The following is a 19,247-nucleotide window of genomic DNA, read 5'->3' as shown; positions in this document are numbered from 1 at the left end:
AAATTAAACGAAGGAACTGTTTTGGCCGAATGATTAAAATTCTATTATTAAGACTTTCTTGGAAACTTTAACCGATAGTCAGGCGTAATAAAATCCGTTCAAATACACCGACAGAGACGTCTCTATATAATTTACACTTTCACATAAATCACGCGGCTTTTAATGCGAAGAGACGATACATTACAAAACGAGTGTTAAGATTAAAAGTACGATAGGGAAGTGTAATTTTTCCTTCTCTCGCCATCGAGACGCGTGAAAACAATCAATCCGGCCGCCGCCATAAAGAAGGTATCCATTTGCCAAGTAAAATTGCTCCACACGACCAATTTGTCATACGACTTCTAAGTAGCGGCCAACTTACTTTATATGCAAATCGATATCACCGAGTTTCCCGGACTGTGTGTTTTACGGGACGAAGAAATAGCCGACAAGGACGATGCGAAAGATAAGTGAAATAATGTTTCCAAGTATCGTTAACATTCGCTGTTAATTATTAATAGCTATTAATTAGCATAATACGAATTGTAAATCCGCGAGCGAAATGAGACGAAGCGTAAATAGCGGAGGCCATCGTCGGACACAGTTTTTTTTTTTCACCTTTTCCGACGATTAGTCGGCCATTCGATTTCCACGGGAACAACGAGCGTTTTCCTTCCGAATATCGAATCGATCGCGAACTGGAACAGAGACCCGATATTTTTGTACGGAACAATGGAAACGACTTCTGTGACCACAAACGGAACCTTTCGCGTGCAGACATTTCGTTCCTTTACGAGTTCGACTTCTACCTCATTGTGAAACTTCGATCGTTCTCCGCTCCGCTCGACGATTGCTTTCTCGCATTACTTATTTATTTATTTATTTATTTTATATGCGGAGACGAACTGTCATTAGCGTAAAAATAATCTGCAAGCACGTAAAGGACGCCAGTTGAAAAAGAAAAAAGGCAAGGAAATACAAATATAGACGATGTGGAAAGATAAGATATGGAAGAAAGGAAAAATAGAAAGTTCACCGTCTTCCTTCAAAAAAAAAAAAAAAGAAGAAAGTTAGATAACAAACAAAGAGAAAACGGAGAAATGGTGAAAGGAAGAAATAACTTCCTAGTCGACGAACGATCGACCTGCGCGTACTATGACATTAACAAGAGGAAATCTAATTCTGGGATCGATTATGACAGGCTGTAAGCTGTAAGCCTGTTGTAGTTCGCAGTTCACCTGTGTCACCAGAGTGAAAGCGGACTCTGCATATAGACGGGCCAGTCTACCGTGTTTCACCGGTAACACGATCCGTTGATGTGATTTTCCGATTTCCGTTGATGAAAAGGCCAATTACTTAAGCCATTGTAACCTTTCTAAATGCGATTCACCGCTAAATACGTTTTCTCAGTTCTAACTGTTTTTATTAATTCTACAGTTCTTGTCGCGAATATGGTTATCTGCAAAGTGGCAAAGAAATGTTTCATTACAAAAGTATGATAGAAGAAACACGGAGTATGAAATCGTGTTATACGAGCAAAGCTAACGGTAACGCTGGCATCGCGTAATTACACCCGCGATCGTATCGTTACTCTTCTAAATTAACAAGAAACCATCGATATGGAGAAGATGAGAGATAAGGGAATCGGAACGAGATAGATCGGATCAGATGCTACCTACACTCTCCAATTATCGACGAATCGTGCTCAGGGTAAAACTGAATCGGGAAAATTCTCGATCTCGCTAATCGAAAGGTTAATACGTGTATACCATCATTGATAAGTATCATTTTATAATCAGTTCGCGTTAACCGTACTCGAGTGCTACGGAAATATGAAAATCAGTAAATTAATAACTAAAAGCAATATTTGTTATACTATACGAGTTATACTATACTAACTGGTTATGAATTTAAATCATTTATTAAGCAGTTTCGCGTAAACCAGTAACGTACATAATATATTCATTGAAAGTACCTACATCGCTGTACGAATTAATCGTGGCAAGGTTTTTATCATTTTTGGACAACCATCTTCGTCATAGCACAAATATTTTAGGAAGATGAAATAACCTGAACAGTAATTTCAAAATTGTATCCCATATATCCTTTCGAAGATGTACACTCGGGCGTACACACGTGTCTCGGGCTTCGAGGTTCTCACGATTTTCAGGACGATCAAACATCGAACTCGATCGAGATGAAGAAGCTTTTGTCGGCGGCGATCGAATTAATTCTCGAGCGAGCAGAAACTGGCGATTTCCTCGAGCGGAACTTTCAAGATATCACATTTTATTTCCCCGATTCGCGACAGTCACGGAGGCAAACACTGGCGTCCACCGGTAATCGCATTATCGACCAGGTTTGGACCGATGCACAGACCAAACCGGCGCAACGGCGACATCATGAAGGCTAACCTGAAACTCGTTACACACTTCCATCCGAACGTATAACCGGCGTCAATTGATCCGAGATTCGTTCCATGTGTAAACACTAAACGCTCGTTTCAGTTTCATTTCACGTGCACCACCGGACATGTACGGCGAGCTCTGCGAGAATATCCAGTCATTTCGATGATCCACTCGATGCACGCGCGATATTTGGTCGATCGGGAATGGACCAACGCTTCTACGAAACAAACAGCCGTAGTCGAATCAAACCGTTCGTGCAACGCTCGATATCGTTACGTTTCTTCGTGCGCGTACCCTTCGTTACTCTGTGTTTGCCGATTGTTCACTTATCGATCTCCAAGATTATTTGGAAATAATTCGCGGTATCCGACGTGTAATGATGAAACACGAGTGGCACGTTGATTTGAAGTAATTATTATGTCGATACCTGGCGTTTTGCTAATTGTGAAAGGAAACAGCGTTTGACAGGGAAAGTGTAAAGCTGTGGAATTTCTGCGATGGATTTTCAAATGCAAGATAATATTTTGAATATCGATAATAAGTTGAAACATCGATAGGGATATGTAGTTCGCTATCGTTCTTAATTTTAAGATTCATAAATCAAAAGTAGGGAATTGACGGTGGAAACGAGACTAGTTTTCTTTGCTTGCTTATGTAGACCGCGCACTACTTTTGTGGGTTATATAAACGAAATTTAAAGGAAAACAGAACTCTTTGGCCATAAAATTTTAATGAGAACATCGTCGCATATTACCCGAGCGAATTTGCAAATTACGTTTGTGCGGAATTTACGAATTTCGGTCTGCGCTCAGACAATTGGCGTAGAAAACAGCAAGAAGTCTGGTATAAGGTTTTCAATGTAATGTAAAACACACAGAAGGTTTGTTTATAACGAACAGATACATAGTTCCATACTTTAATAAATTTTTGTCTCTTTTACTAATATGTCTTTGCAAGTTATGTCGTAATTTTTTTATCTTTTACTGATTTCCGCCCACAAGAATGTTCGATGTAGTTAAAATCCGGAGACTTTGTGGGGGCGTATGTTATACATACTATACGATAATTCTTTCACGTTCACAATTCTTTCGCGATTCCGACCGTGTTTGACTGGAAGTTATTGTTGTGTTGAAAAGAAAAATTGTTCAATAATCTCGATTTTGTAGCGCTGTCTTTTAAATTATTTTTTAAAAATATTTCAAGATTTATACGTGTCTAGAATAATATTCTACAAATACGACCTATGAAAACGAGATTCTCAGTGTTTGACTGGAAGTTATTGTTGTGTTGAAAAGAAAAATTGTTCAATAATCTCAATTTTGTAGCGCTGTCTTTTAAATTATTTTTTTTAAATATTTCAAGATTTATACGTGTCTAGAATAATATTCTACAAATACGACCTATGAAAACGAGATTCTCAGTGCCGTTTGTAGCCGTACAAGCAACGTCACGGAATCATCGTTATGCTTCATAGCAGGACATAAATGTTTAATATTCGTTTCTGAATTGGCTTTGCTCCAGACGTGCGATGTCCATTCGATCTAAATACATTGTATTTCCTTTCATCTGAGAACATAATTTTATCCCAAAAAATAGTATCTTCGTTCATAAATTGCTACGTAGAGTTTAAACGTCTGGCTTGATTCTTGTTAACGAATGGTTTCTTGGAATCCCACCATGGAAATCATTGCGTCACAAAATCCCGCGACATAATTTCCTCGTAATTATTCTTCCCGAAGTAGTTGGCAACCATTTGAGTAAGCTTCGTAACCAGGATATTTGGATCCTTCTTTATTTCGCGTATAATAGCTTTTTCTTTTCTATTAGTTAGTGTCTTTGACCTGACAGTACGGTGCTTTCTTGTCACTATTACTTCGCTTTTTCATTTTTTGATAATATAACGTATCGTAGACACACTTCCGTTTAATAATTTGACGATCTGCCTATATGATTTTCCATCTTTGTACAATTTTAATATCAATTCCCTTTCGAATTTCTGGTCGGTACGCGAATTGATATTATTCACAGCGTAACGAGAAACTCACTACGCGATGTTTCCACATCAACAGAGCCTACGAATGATTCCACTTTGTATACAAAAGCATTGTTTACCCCTTAACCTACAACTACGGGCATAGCCCGTAGTACATACTACACAAGTCGTGCGAATGGCTCGAAGGCTGCGCGAGCTTGTTTACGTTTTCGGCCAAAAATTCTCGAACGTAAATCGTAGGTTAAGGGGTTTATATCTAGACGTTCGATTACTTTCCTGACCTTGTTTCTGTACGTCATTCTAACAAATGTTTCATAACATTCCGCAAATGTTTCATAACATCCGACGAATGTTATCGAATTCGTCCCAAATTTTAGATATGTAATTTTGATACGTATATCTTATATTAGTTGTAACATTGTTTTCATAACGTGCGTTCGACTATTTTCTTGAGCCACTGTGGTATATATATGAAAGGATATCTAATGAGAAAGAAAAACAGCTGAAAACCTTAGGTGATAGTAGAACGTTTGTTCGCGTCATGACTCAAGAACTTACAATTAGTCCAAACACTCTACTTTCGCACCTCTCACACTTCGAACTAAACAAATACTCTTTTCTCATACGTCCATTACTCTGCTTCAAACACCCTTAACTCGTTCGACAAAAATTTCACCACTTTCTCACAATCGTGTTACTACGAAGAAAAAGAGATCGATACTCGAGATAATACTCGATGAAACTTTCTGAATGAAAAAAAAAAATACTTTTTAATGAAAAACTGATGTAGAGAAGTAATTCCCATAAATTCGATGAAATCGTTGTTAACGAAAAATCAGTATCGAGAGATGATTCTTACGAACGCCGAGAACAAGATATTTAAATTCGAATTAAAATAATCAGCAAATAAATAGAAAAATCTCATTTTTCATTCGTGTTATCCATTAGCACACTGCGTATGCTCATGCAAATTCATGTTTCTATGAACACGATTAAAGAGACGGAGTCTAAATAAAAATTCGTTTCACGACCACTTTACTTACGTTAGTACATTTTGTATGCCTAAGCATACTGTATTTACATTTTTGCACATTTAAATTTCTCGTAAATGCATAAACATCAGCGGCCTATTTATTAATATACATTGTGTCCTACACGAGTTTACTATCGCGATACCTGGTACGAGGTGGCATAAAATCTCTTACAGAAGCCTACCACGACAATGTATCGTGTCACCGATCTATCCACGGGATTTTTTAAACCGGTCGTTTGCACACGTATTGCTCCTTCTCTTTTTTATGAGCAGCCTTCTCGATCAGTTACACTCACGCGATGCCATTTAAACCTGTCAGCATGCCGTATGCCGGTGTATACCATGCCTTATATCCCATGCCCTTATTTTGCCACGCTTCCTTTTTTCTTTCCTCTGTTACAAAATCGTGCAAAGTTTATGCTCGATGGAGCGCGATCCCGTGGCGTTTACGGGAAAGTCGTTTGGAAAATAACAGAACGGGGAAGGGAGCGATACGAATAAAGAATTCGCTATGCTTTTGACGTCGTTCTTCGACGAATAGCTGCCTTTGGTTCGTGCTAAACAACGAATCAAATCTCTGTTTCGCCGCACACCTACCGGTCCTTTGTAACAAGAAGAGGTCCAAGATCTCACCCGATGTACTAATTACACCTTGCATGTCGATCGTGTCTGGTCAATGTTCCTTGAAAAAATGACTCCCTCGTGCCCCAAGTTAAACGGTAAACAGTGCACGGTTCGAGGTATCGGTCTCCAAGGGGTGATTAATTCTTTTTAGCAAATCCATGCAACATTACACACGCTGACTTCGTTGACTTGGAAACTAGTCAGCAGAAAAAAATGACCGCTATTTCACGTAAGCGTCGCGGGATTTCTGCCTGACGTGTTGTATCATCGATCAGTCGTAAAGTGGAACTCGTACGCTTTTAAACGTCTCGCTACTTCGCAATCGTGTTTCTTCGCGCCTAGTTGTATCTACACCGATCGGAAGATACCGCCGGTTCGCGAAACAGTTCAACCACCGCACACGGTTAAGTATCGGTAACACGTTCAGATCGTAAATCTCGAATACCATCGATTACGATTTTGCAAATTACTTCGTGGCAGCTAGTACGTACTATTTTTACCGAAGAACCTCTGCTTGCCTATTCTCCTAGTTTCTAAACTTTTTCTTTTTTCGTTTATACCGGCTTTACGTCAAATACGTCGTGAACGAGCACAGGTTCATTTAATATACACGACGTCGACGTACACGCGAAAATCGAGTTCATATCGTGATAAGAGTGCCACGTGCACGGAATATCGAGACACGCCGCTTCTAATCGATCCTCGAATATTACGGACACCCACTCCCGTTTAGGGGCTGTGTACGTCGAGAGTGTAATCATGATTTTACTGTAACCGCGTCTCGGAAATATGACAGCGGGGTCGCATGCATGTTTAGAAATTAATCTGCAGTGTTGGTAAGACAGAAATCTGGCTAGCTACATGTATCAATTAGTGTACCGTGCTGATGATGTCTGGTGGCTGTGTATTGCTGTTCGTGTCTCGCATGCTGTCAGAGGATATGTGTTGTTGTTGTTCTTGTTTCCCTGTCGATACCGTGCCAGTGGATGTATTGTAGGACTGCTTAGACGTTACCTCATTCATGTAGGACACTTCTGATAATGGGACGTAGTAGTAGCCCAGGAAACGATCCCACAGGAAACCCTTGCACCAAACTTCCACCAGAAGGCCCGTATTCATATCGTTCGTTTCGCTGGATAACAAACAAATGTTTATTTTACACTTTTCGCTTCTTATTTTGTCGTTTTATTATATTGGCAAAGAATCTTTGCCGCTTACGGCGATGTGTAAAAGTTTCACGCAGATTTTTCACTTTATATCCCAAAAACGATATTTTAAAGAATCTTAACTAATATCACGTTTACTTGCCGTATCATCGTACTCTTCATACTCGATATCGATCAAAATTCTTTTCGACGTCGCTTTTCGAATATAAAGTGAAAAATCTATCTGAAACTTTTGTACGTCGCTGTATAGAAAAAGTAGAAATACAACGAATAAAGACAGAAATTGAAAGGAATTTTACGATTACGCCGTTAACGACCCGATTAACTATTCTAGTTTAAACATTAGACTTAAGGGGAAACAATTCGTCGACTGATTGGAAAACTTAATTAGTTAGAACGGCAAATAGAAGATTCGCATTCGAATCACGATCCGATGACTCGATATCGACTGATCCTTCCCTCGTTCCCTGTAGCTGTTAAAAGCAACATTCAAACTCACGACTTTCGCGTCCACGATTCTTATTACCGTCCCTTCAGATATTGTCACGTTGACGTTAAATTCACGATTTATCACATCTTAATAGCGGAATTGTCTCGAACAGTAAACTTAAACAACGACTAAGACTATCGAATAATTTGCATTTGCTTAAGCACGTTGACTAATCGACGAATAAATGTGCCTTTATATTGAAAACCAGCAATCCAATCAGCTGATTCCTTTCGCCTCTTACATCGTTATGGATCGATAGGAAATATAAATAGACGTTTCGTAACAGCATTATTAGCGTAATCGATACGGATGCTCTAAATCGAGGGAAATTGATCGATAACATCGTCGAGATTCTTATTTTCGGTTGTTTCGTCACAGGTTAAATAAATACGATTTAAATGCAGCCCGGCCGCGTACAGAGAGGGGGGCGTCAAAGAGAAAGTAGGTTAAAGGTTCGCAACTTGGCAAGTGAGGATTTAACGGCGCCAGTAAGGATGTTTCAGAAAGCTAAGATCCAAAATTCTCCTATTTTCCACCTCCACCATTCGCAATTGTCCTCCTTATATATTTTAGACGGTCGATCAATAGCGTGTTCTCCGTGTCGACCATTTCACGCGATCTGATTTTCGCGTTAACAACGTAAACTAGGCAAGAGTAATCGTTAAAAGCGTAAATCAGAATTCGACATCGTTGCGAAATTTCAACGAAAATTTAGACGAGAGCTTTGACGAAATAGAGAAATTGATGAATCGCTGTAGAATTATTCGTTTCCATTTATTTCGATCTGCGTAGCTTGGACGCATATCGGGACAGAAATGCGAATCACGTTCATAACGTCGCATAACTTGGCATAACTTGATAGACCTCATTCGTCTTTAGAAACCTATCTCACGACTCGTATAAACGGAAAAACGGACGCGGCTGCGTGCTTTCTTCGCGAACACCAGCCATGTCGAATCGAACGAGGGATTTTAAGTCGAAAGTTCTTCCTTAGAAAAGACGCTGCTCGTCGTCGTAATTTCATTCGGAATTTCCATAACTCTTGCAACGAACATCGGTCAACTACAATGCTGCTCGTAGATAGACAGATATTTTCTTCACCTCCGTCATTTTTCCCTCCTTTTTCTTTTTTTTTTTTTTTTTTTTTGATTTTGATTTAATGTCGTATCAACCCGGAGATTTGTTAGCAACGCTATGGAGGAATATTTATATTACGTATCGAGTATTAACATTACACACACGTGCTGATGCGTCGATTAATTTGCTTCTCTGAGTGAGTATTAAGGGGGTGTCCTGAATTAGAATGTTCTAAAACAGCGTCTTTTTGTGATTTTTTTTTAGAAGGGAAAGAAAGAAGTGAAGTTATTGAATTTTGAGGTATGGTTTTATATACATTTAACGAATACAAAAAAAATTTGTTTAAAGTAAATAAAAAATTATAACAGATTTCCAAGCCTATTTCATGGGCAGCAGTTTTCAATTGGTGGGAAAGATCCACCTCGTAATTCTTGACTGAAACAAAACACCAAAAAAGGATTAAATTATTATAGATTTTTCTTCTCGATGAACTAGAAAAGTTCGTCAAAAGGTTTATTTAAATAATTGTTATAGCACCTTAAAGTTTATTTTTTCTTTTTATAAAACACATTTTTTCTTTAAACCCGCCAAAATTTTTTATTTCACACTATTTTCTGCTTTTTTTTTAGTTGCATCGAGAAGAAAAATATATAATAATTTAATCCTCTTTTGGTTTTTTGTTTCAGTCAAGGATTACGAGGTGGATCTTTCCCACCGATTGAAAACTCCAGCCCCTGAAATAGGCTTAGAAATCTGTTATAATATTTTTTTTTTACTTTAAAAAAAATTGCTTTGTATTCGTTAAATATGTATAAAGCCATACCCCAAAATTCAATAACTTCATTTCTTTCTTTCTCTTCTAAAAAGAATCACAAAAAGACGCTGTTTTAGAACATTCTAATTCAGGACACCCCCTTAACAAATCGCGAATTTTCTGGTCCTTTAAATTGTGTTGAAATAATAGGAAATTTAATGTACGCGTATTTTTCGCGTAGCCTGTACTATTTCGTGCGATTGAAAATCAAGTGAACCGTTGTTAATAATAGCTGGCCCATTCTCGTAATACATTCTGAAAATTGAACTATCCGAATTTTCTGTTCTAATATTAACAACGTATTGGCGAATATATCCGATTGTTTCCAATTTTACATTGTCATTTATGAAAGTGCAATTTCAAAATAAACTTTTTCAATGAATTTATATCGTGCTCTATTTAATATCGAAAATAAAATTACATCGCGAGAACTTTCATCGAAGAATCTAACTTTCTCGCGAATAAAGTGGATGAGAAAAAGAAAAAGTTAGGGAGAGACAGAAAGAGAGAGAGAGAGAGAAAAAGAAAACTAGGCTAATAATAAAGAGCAACCAGAAAATATTTGAATATTACATCCATCACTATCGTTCTCTTTTTATAAATAAGCAAATCATATCCCACGTTATATTTCTCAACACCCACGTACTACTGATAATATCGCAATGATAAAGCATACCGGGAAACGACGTCGACAGAATTATTCTAAAGCGTAATTATACCATACCGTGCCGCAAAGGAACGAATTCGCTTTTGTCGACGTGAGAAATCGATACTCGAACGGAAAATATCATCAGGACTGAGAAAAGAGCGAAAAGAAAGCAAATGATGATGCTAGTCCGAATGTAAATGGATCGAGCCGCGAAATACAACTACCGATCAGCTAATCGTATTATCTTCAACAACAAATAGATTATTTTGTTGTACTAACTAAGCGTATATTTATTATATCAATTATGGACGTTAAGGTGAGCGAGGATTTTAGCTCTTAAAGGGATTCGATAGTCGATCGCAAAACCTCTACGTTATCGAGCTCGGACACAAACTCAGTAATGAACGAGCAATGATAACGCGCACACTTACGATCTCGTCAATTTCTTTCGACTTTTATCATTTTCATTCAACACCGACCCACTAAATATGGTTATCGGAGGCAAAAGAAGTTGGACACAGCTAATAGATTCTTTCTAAACCGACATCGTTACAAATATTGATATTCAAAGTCAATGATGACATAGATGAATTTTATATTTTATTGTAGAAAAAAAGATATACCATTGCTAAGGTTTTTAACAAATTATTCAAATGTACCGTTGAGAATTGTGGATCTTAATTGACGAAATAAAAGTAAAGGAACACTAAGCTTACACTTAGAATTCATATTAAAATAGTTTTAGATTTATTTAATAAACGATTTCTAGGATCTTCGTCGATATACATTTGCACGCGTTTCAGCATTCTCTTTGTCTCACCATCTTCCATACCAAACTGCCAACGGAACAGTTACATTCGTCTGTTTTTCGAGACGCCGCGCACCCACCTACTTCCACACACTCATATTCAGATACGTGTGTCACTACTACGCGGCCAATCTAGTCTGGTACATAAAATTATTCATATCTCAATATGTACATTGTAATAATTACATAAAGAAGTATCAAAGACTGCTTCTATCGATCTACCGTTGATTTATACGCTTTAAAAAAATTCACGTGCTGTTATACGCACAAATCGAAATAATATCCAGACATTTACGAGCGATAGACTACAACAGATGGCGAACTTGGAACATCGGTGAACTGCAAATTCGAAATTGAAACGGTCCGTCCCTTTCGTTTGTTTTATCCCTATGCTTTTATCTATTCGAAGGGGGAAATCGTGGAGAACATTGGATACCGAGGGACGATATTCGGGGCTCTATCGTAAATTCGGCAGACCTACCGACCTTTCTTGTTAATAAATACGTTCGCAGACATGTACTTACAAAAGAAAATCTTGCTCCCAGCATGGATTGGCCCCTTTCACCGTCACTGTCGTCGACTTCACATTCTGCAGCTTCAGTGTTACGTAGGAGTTGAATTGTTCCGCTGAAATCGTGGTTGATCGAATCTGAATCGGGTCCGAGAAAATTCAAGCGGTCTGTTTTCCCTTGAACGAGCGGAGCGCAACGATCACGGCCAGGCCGGGGTTATGCGATTTCGATTGATCGTGCAAAGAAGGACACAGAACGCAGCTCGTAAAAGAAATCTGTCTCGTGGAAATGGAAATGTCGACGTTGATAAATAGACAAGGGCCAGCCGTAGAGAGGAACGGCCGGCATCAAGGTATCGCGTCGCGCCGACCAAAAATTATTTACCATCGGATAAATTGGGATTTATTCCGTCCACCCAATAAATTAAATCTCGCTCGAAAAAGCTACGTTACGCTTTACCGTCGCGTCCTGAAACGTCGACTCGCGTAGGCCGAAGCAGTACGTCGAGATAAAAAATTAATTATTGAAATTCTCCAACGGGGATCTTGATACGAACGGGATGTACACGACGCGTGTATAAACGTTTAGGATTGATTGTTTCTAGAGAATCTCGTCTAAATTGTTTAATGGCGTTTGTGCATTTGTATTGGGTTGGCAACTAAGTGATTGCAGATTTTGTCAATACCATCTAATGACAAAATCCGCAATCGCTTAGTTGTCAACCCAATATTTGATTAAGCGCGTATGAAAGTTTGCTTTCTGACAAGGAATAATGTTGTTGTTTCGGAAGCTTAATTTTGTATTAATCTAATTGTAAAAGGTCGTGGACGCAGTTCGAGACACTTTCATCGAAAGGAAGGAACGAAATTAGCCGAGTTGTTCGCTAATCGTCCGTTCATTCCCTTGTGTCCATTCTTGTTCATTAATATCAGAAGATCCGACGCTTGATTAGAGGAACGGTCACGAAATTACATTCTTTTCGCATCCTCTGATCATGCCAGATAGAGAACGGATTCGCGAGTGCTTTAATTAAAAAAAATCTTTTAATTACCGCAACTGGACGTCGCGCGTTTGTATTTCAAACACGAGCGCGCGACTGGAAAAATAATAAAATATTTCCACGCCAGCGAGGACTTTTATCCGGCCGGGAAACGAAAAATCGCAGTTAGCTTCGTAACGAATATCCGAAACATCGTTATATTTCTGTCGCGTACCTTCTCGTCATGGGACAATTAAAGCGTCATTTATGGAAATTACCGAAACACTTTCAAGTGTTTCGTTTCAAGATCTGTGAAAATGTTCAACAGACACTCAACACAAACAATTTTTACGCACGTATCGTGTGCGTCATATGAAAGTTTCTAAAATTCATTAGCACCGTAACGAGATCGACTATGGTAATTATATTATATCGATAAAATTGAAAAGAAATTGGAAAATGTATATGTATGGAAGTTACAAGACATCTATTACGAACATACGTTTACTAGAAGATCAGTATACGACACGAATATCGATCTTAAAATATGAATATCGCTAAAGAAGAACATAAGACAGATTATTTTACATTTTATCCAAAAAATATGTACAAGAAATTAAGTACTCTAAAAGCCTAAAAAAATTACTCGAAGGAATTTATTATTGAAAAAGACGCGCGATTTTTCAAGAAAAAATTCACGAAGTTATAGATGGGCAAAAGTTTAACTTCGCTTAAATTCTTTTCAACTTCCGCTACGATTTTTCCGAACGATCTAATACTTTCGTTAATTACTGTACATATAATTAAAGACAAACGATTATCCTTCGTGACGACGTTTTCTCAATAAGTTGTCAAACGAATCGATAACAAAAGATCAGAGACACGCAGATACATAGAATCGTAACATTCTTTCGAAGGAAGCCCGATCGTTTCTCAATTTACCAAAGATACGGATAGTCTTTCGACCCATCTGCGTGCCTGGAAAACGGCGCAGACGAACCGTAAAACTCTATCATATAAGCTTTCGACTCCGTCGTCTGTGCACGAGTATACATTCCGGCTGCAAGCTCTCGATAACTCGTGAAAAAAAATCCGTTTTACGATATTCGATGCGTGTTTCAACTACACCGACTAGATATTTTGCTACTACGTGCAACGAAATTGTTCCTGCCGATTGAAGTTTGTATCGCAGCGATCGAATCAACGAAGCCTCGCATGGATCGATACTCAGGATTGACGAATTAATTGGTCCAAAAACGCTCGAGATTTAATTATTATTATCGAGAATTAAAAATTATACGACCGTGTAGAAAAAGAAAAATGAACGAACTGAAAGACAATGTGATAAACGAGGTAGTATATGGATCGTCTAGATAGAAAGTTGAAATAATTATCAAAATAATTGAAGCATTCTATTAATTTCTTGGTAGAATGAAAAATTTCTTCGAATGGAGAGATTACGTATAGAGGTACAGAGAAATAAAGGGAATTTCAATGTCGATCTGCAATTCCCTTGCTTACGATACTGCTTGTATAGCAATATATTTTTATTGATTCATAAAGCGAGACAATTTCCATTATCGATGAATATTTAATTACGGTTAATGTAATTGCCGTAAAACGAGTTATTAATAACAACAACGGAGGCTGTCGTTTAAGTGGGACACACGAGCGCAAGCCTGAACCGTTTTGCATAATTGAAATTCTTGTTGGTGTCTTATTTCATCTGAAATGATCGTATTTCCAGCGATACACCAGGAAGAACGTTTCACTCTGATTTGCATGATATATTGCCTGTTATCAGAACCTTCTAAACAATTCCTCGTTCGCGTATTCGTACATCGAAGTAAACGCGAGGTTACTTCGATACAAAAAGCTCTTGCATTCGTTTATTTAAGTAGGTGCATACATTAGCGATATTAGCATAGCTTCAGGTCGTTCTCATCGCTGCAGCGAATAACCAGCGCTAGCCGGATTTGCAGGACTATTTAAAAATTCAATCGACGACTTTAATATTCAATAACTAGAATCAAACCTTCGAACTAACTATAATTAACTAAAGTTATATATATACGAATCGACATTAACTATTTGGCGAAATTAATATTGGAAATGTACAAAATAGCCGACCTGAAGGAGAACTCGGAGCAATGAGCTTGTAAGAGCTGATAAGTAAATTTAGCGAGTTTAGTCAATAGCAAGATGAACAAAAAAAGATTTTCTTGGAATCTCGAAGTTTGATGTCAAACCATTCAGATAAGAGAAACAAGATTCGAATGGCTGTAGATTCGTGCAAATGTGTTCAAAGATATTGGATAAAGACAAGAATCTACGAAACGGAACACGGATAACTTCTCCGTTGAGATATAAGATGTGCTATATAGATAATTGTAAATTCACAAGATATACAATAAGCAATTACAGTGTGTAATAAATGAATTATAGAAATTCTAAGGATCTACAGCTCACGAAGTACCAAGATTCACTTAGCTGGAGAATCTAACGCTGCAAACCATATACGCTACGCCTGAAAACATGTTTTCGCTACTTATCGCCTGATTCTTTGGTATTAGTGATTATACGACACCATAGACTACAGAGCGTCTATCGTTTAAAGTCGTTCAAAGTTCAATCTGTTGGCCCTACTTGCCACACGAAGCTGGAATCCACTTACTCCAGGAAACCACATAGCATCGCGTACCGCTTGACTCAAAAATGTCCACCTAACACCAGGAACCTCATAGTGCCAGCATTTACTTATACAGGGAGATTATCAAAACGTCTTGGTTTCACAGGTAACTTCCGTACTTATCGTCTATGGCAGCGACCACGAGTCTTAGGATCAATTTAGACCCAGAGCCTTACTTAGGTATATAACTAGTCGAATTCAGAATTATCATCGCTTTAAAGATCCTCGGAGCTGGCACAAGCAAATTGTGCGACAAAGTTATTTATGGAATCGAAATTTTTGCGCTAGGTGAACTCTCAGGTCAAGTGAGTTGTATAACCAAACTAATTCTACCAAGAACTTGCAAGAATCTTCAAATAAGTGGCAAAAACCAGCAGCCTCAAAAAGCTACATAGTTCCAAAGAGTATAAAAATCTTGGTTAAACGAACTCTATGGCTAAAAATGGACCTTTCGTGTGACTGAACCCTGGAATTAAGTGGTTCTTCGGATTAAGAGAACTCTTGCGGCAATAGGATTGCGGAATCAGGTGATCCCTTGGGATAGAGAAACCTTGGCTCCAAGTTACTCGTGGAATGTCAAGTGAATTCTGATAGTAAAGGTTTAGATATGTACATCTGTGGTTCTGAAATATTGGTAACTTTGTTATTGCCATACTGTTTAAGCTAAATTATGCTACAGCCTCAGCAAACAATATATCATGAAAATATAAATGAGTTTGTGCAGCAAAATCGTTGTTATGTCTCGTCAGAATTGCGTGAAACAAAATAAACTAACAATCGACGCAATACCTGTCCAACGATAGGAATTGGTCACAAAATACTGATACGAACAATATTTTTCGTATGATTTTACGGACAACAAATCAAGAGCTTTTCACACTGAAACGTTAACTTTGATAACACTCCGTGCAAGCCTCTCTTGCACGGTAATTTACCAACTAGTAATATTAGAAAATTAGTAAGTTGACACTTTGATAATTTTATAACTTTAAGCCATTTGCAACTTAGCTGTAAAATTTACTTTTAGGATATTATACGTTTTATTATCAGCCTTGTTATTGTTGTGCAATTCATCGTGAGCTGTACAATTTTTCTAATAGTAATAATCCAATTTTGCAAGAGAACTCCACAATTAAAATTATCTATAAACGTTGTGTTTCCATACACAACATTATCTACATGAAAAACAATGATTCTACTAGTCTCAGGCTATATGTGGTAACACACGTAACCGAACGTAAAAAGACGCGCGATATGAATGCAAAGTTACTCAAAGTCTCGAGGCTTTTGCCTATAACTAACGAGAGAATGCTATGAAACACGAGAGTCGGTAAACTGGCTAGACGTAACAGGAAATTACTACGATCTGAAAAGTTTAAACGCGTTAACATCATATATGTGCAAAGATCGCTGTTGTTCCTGGAAATTGTCTCGCTTTAAATAACGCCGTGACACGACAAAAATCACGATTATTCATGACTAGCAGTAAGATCGTTGCTTTAAAATAAAGAATAAATTCTACGCCCGGTATAAACCGCTTCACTGTGATATCGCGAATTCGTGACATTCTCAAACAGAAAATGGAACGATTTAGGGCAATGAATAACAAATTTTTGCATATTTCCAATGTCGTTCACGAGTATTTTCAGCGAATCGCGTAACACCAAGAAATCCTTTATGATACACATCTCCGTCGTTAACGATTCTAATAATTCGTTCGAAACGTTTCCCTGCAACATTAGGTTTGTCGCGAACCGAGTCGTTTTTGCGAACAAACGATACTAATGAGCGAATGCAGCTATCGGAGAAAAATCAAGGACACGTTCCTTCACGAAGCACGTAGAGAGCGATTTAAGTTCTCGATCAAAGTAGAACTAAGTCGGTCGGTAGTTACGAGGCATTTGATCGTTTAATGTAACTGAAGTCTTCGCGAGGATCGGAGCATAGCTTATTTGCATGTTCGAAAACAAACTGAGGCAAACATCGGTAAAAGAAAAAAAAGGGAAGATTTCGAGAAATTGGCAGTCGCGTAACGTCGCGTTGTCGCGAAGGATCTGCACGTCGGTACCGCGGAAAAATTATTTCGGCATGAACAGAACATCGCGATATTCCGGTTGAGGAATCGCATAACCTTTAGCTTGGAACCGTTCCAATCGGAGTGCAACAAATTTTGCTCGAACCTTAAAACTGGAGCGTGAGTAAAGACTTCATTTCGCGAATAGTATCGCTTCTATCTCAATTTTCGAAACAATCGTCCCACGGTGAACGTTGATCGTTTGTAATTTGCATGTGTAGGTACCTATTTGCGCCACGCTCGTGCAAGTCTTTAAGGCTCATTTTAGAACAACTTCAAGTTTGGATCCCAATTAGACTCTTCTTCCCGTTTTCATAGGATACAAACCTTCCTCGCAGACGAACCGCGCCTTCTTCACTGCAACAGAAAAGGAGAAAATAGGTCATAAATCAAAGGTACCGATTGATTCCGAATGATTGTTTACACGATACCGGTAAAAGATAATATTAACAGTTCTCGTGGGTCGCTTAATTTCGCTAAATCAACGTATCAACTGTGTGAGCGTGCGAGCATGTGCATAAATGGAATTAAAGCACGCTGGTTCGATTAAAAGCATACGTAAATATGCACGCAGCTGGACGTTCGAAATAATTAAAACGAAAGTAGGTTATTCCACTTATTTGTCTTAACGTAAGCGAGTCAACGGTTAATTTCATTCTACCCTAAGGCCAAGATCATTCGACGAAGATAGGAAACGACACTCCTTGAAAAGAGTACATATACGTTTCTACGAGGACTTCTGTGTCATTTTATGATCATTTCGAATTCATTGCCTATCAATTAGTTTCACTTTTTATTGTCTCTCAAAGCACGAAAATCTTTGTGATACATTATATAACAGCTTTCATAAGTTAGCTTACAAAAGGACATCTCTACGTTATCTCTACATTATCGTAAAATGCTGATCATACAAACAATTTTATTATAACTAAACTTATAGTAGAAGAAAATGTCGTAGAATCAACGTAATAACTCGAGAAGTACTTAATCCTTTTTTACGCGCAGAATCATCAGTAATTACAAGACTGACTCTCATCGGATTCGAAGCAGATATTTATCTTCTTATCCTAACGTCAAATCGAATTGTATATTACTTTTTTCGAATTACAGAATATGTCCACTCCAACAAATTCGTGCATATTATGCAAAAAAGAACAGAGTAGAGCTGGTCATCAGTCGATACGTCGAACCACCAAGATTTCATCGAATTATACTTTTTGTCGTGACAAATTAATATAATATGAATTTATGTTCGACGACTATTTAATTTGTAGGACAAACGATACTAAATGTACGAAATCTTCAGAACTCTATTCTTCAAATTAATCCTGGATTTATACTTTCTAACTGAAACGCTGAAACGCCATTGCATCTTTGGATCTTCGATTCCATGGAAACCCGTTGGAAAGCTCTGCTTGGTCAGAAAAATAGGCAACCACTTTTAAATGCATCCCGAAGACACATATACACGGAAATTGAAGCCGGTGGCTGGTGAATTCGATTTCGATGTTCCACGATTTTCCATTGAGCATCCGCTATCTATGAATAAATCAATTCGCCGCAATTCACGTGTGACACTTCAACGACAATGAGCCTGCCTTGAAACGGCTTCCATATATGCATTTACCGAACGCGTAGACAGATAGGGCTGTGCACACTTGTACAATTGCACACACGCACGTCCAGACGTTATTAAATCTGACTATTCGAAAACGAGAAGAGAATTCAATTTCTTCCGGAGAAAAGCGTCGGTAATGATATTATAAAACCCATATTTGAACGATTGATCTTAGATCGAACGGTTGAAAGAGAAGCAGCGTTGTCCGACTAACTGGCTGATGACGTCGTGTGAAAATGATCGGAAGATTCATGATGAAGATAATATGCGATTTATAACAGAGTAACAGTGTGATTGTGAAAATATGAATATTGAAATATAAAATGGTAGATTT

At 38.0% G+C, this 19,247-nt stretch overlaps 1 protein-coding gene across 6 annotated transcripts in view; it reads right to left on the bottom strand.

Annotated features, from left to right (window-relative positions):
- The window catches only part of LOC126915400 (protein unc-13 homolog B-like), a 376,274-nt gene that overhangs the window by 332,316 nt on the left and 24,711 nt on the right, over positions 1-19,247 (bottom strand). For 5 of the 6 annotated variants that reach the window (XM_050720032.1, XM_050720033.1, XM_050720036.1 and 2 more), the window contains exons 2-4: positions 17,623-17,652; positions 11,566-11,668; positions 7,052-7,169 (exon numbers count right to left, since the gene is read on the bottom strand). In XM_050720032.1, the coding sequence (XP_050575989.1) occupies positions 7,052-7,169; positions 11,566-11,668; positions 17,623-17,652 (251 nt within the window). Of the gene's footprint in view, positions 1-6,916; positions 7,170-11,565; positions 11,669-17,622; positions 17,653-19,247 lie in introns of all 6 variants that reach the window. The other variant, XM_050720031.1, reaches the window with a different exon arrangement.

Source organism: Bombus affinis, chromosome 4 (genome assembly GCF_024516045.1).
Source record: "Bombus affinis isolate iyBomAffi1 chromosome 4, iyBomAffi1.2, whole genome shotgun sequence".
Lineage (NCBI taxonomy): Eukaryota > Metazoa > Arthropoda > Insecta > Hymenoptera > Apidae > Bombus > Bombus affinis.
The sequence above is the reverse complement of the archived record's forward strand: the minus strand, read 5'-3'. Positions and strand labels throughout refer to the sequence as shown.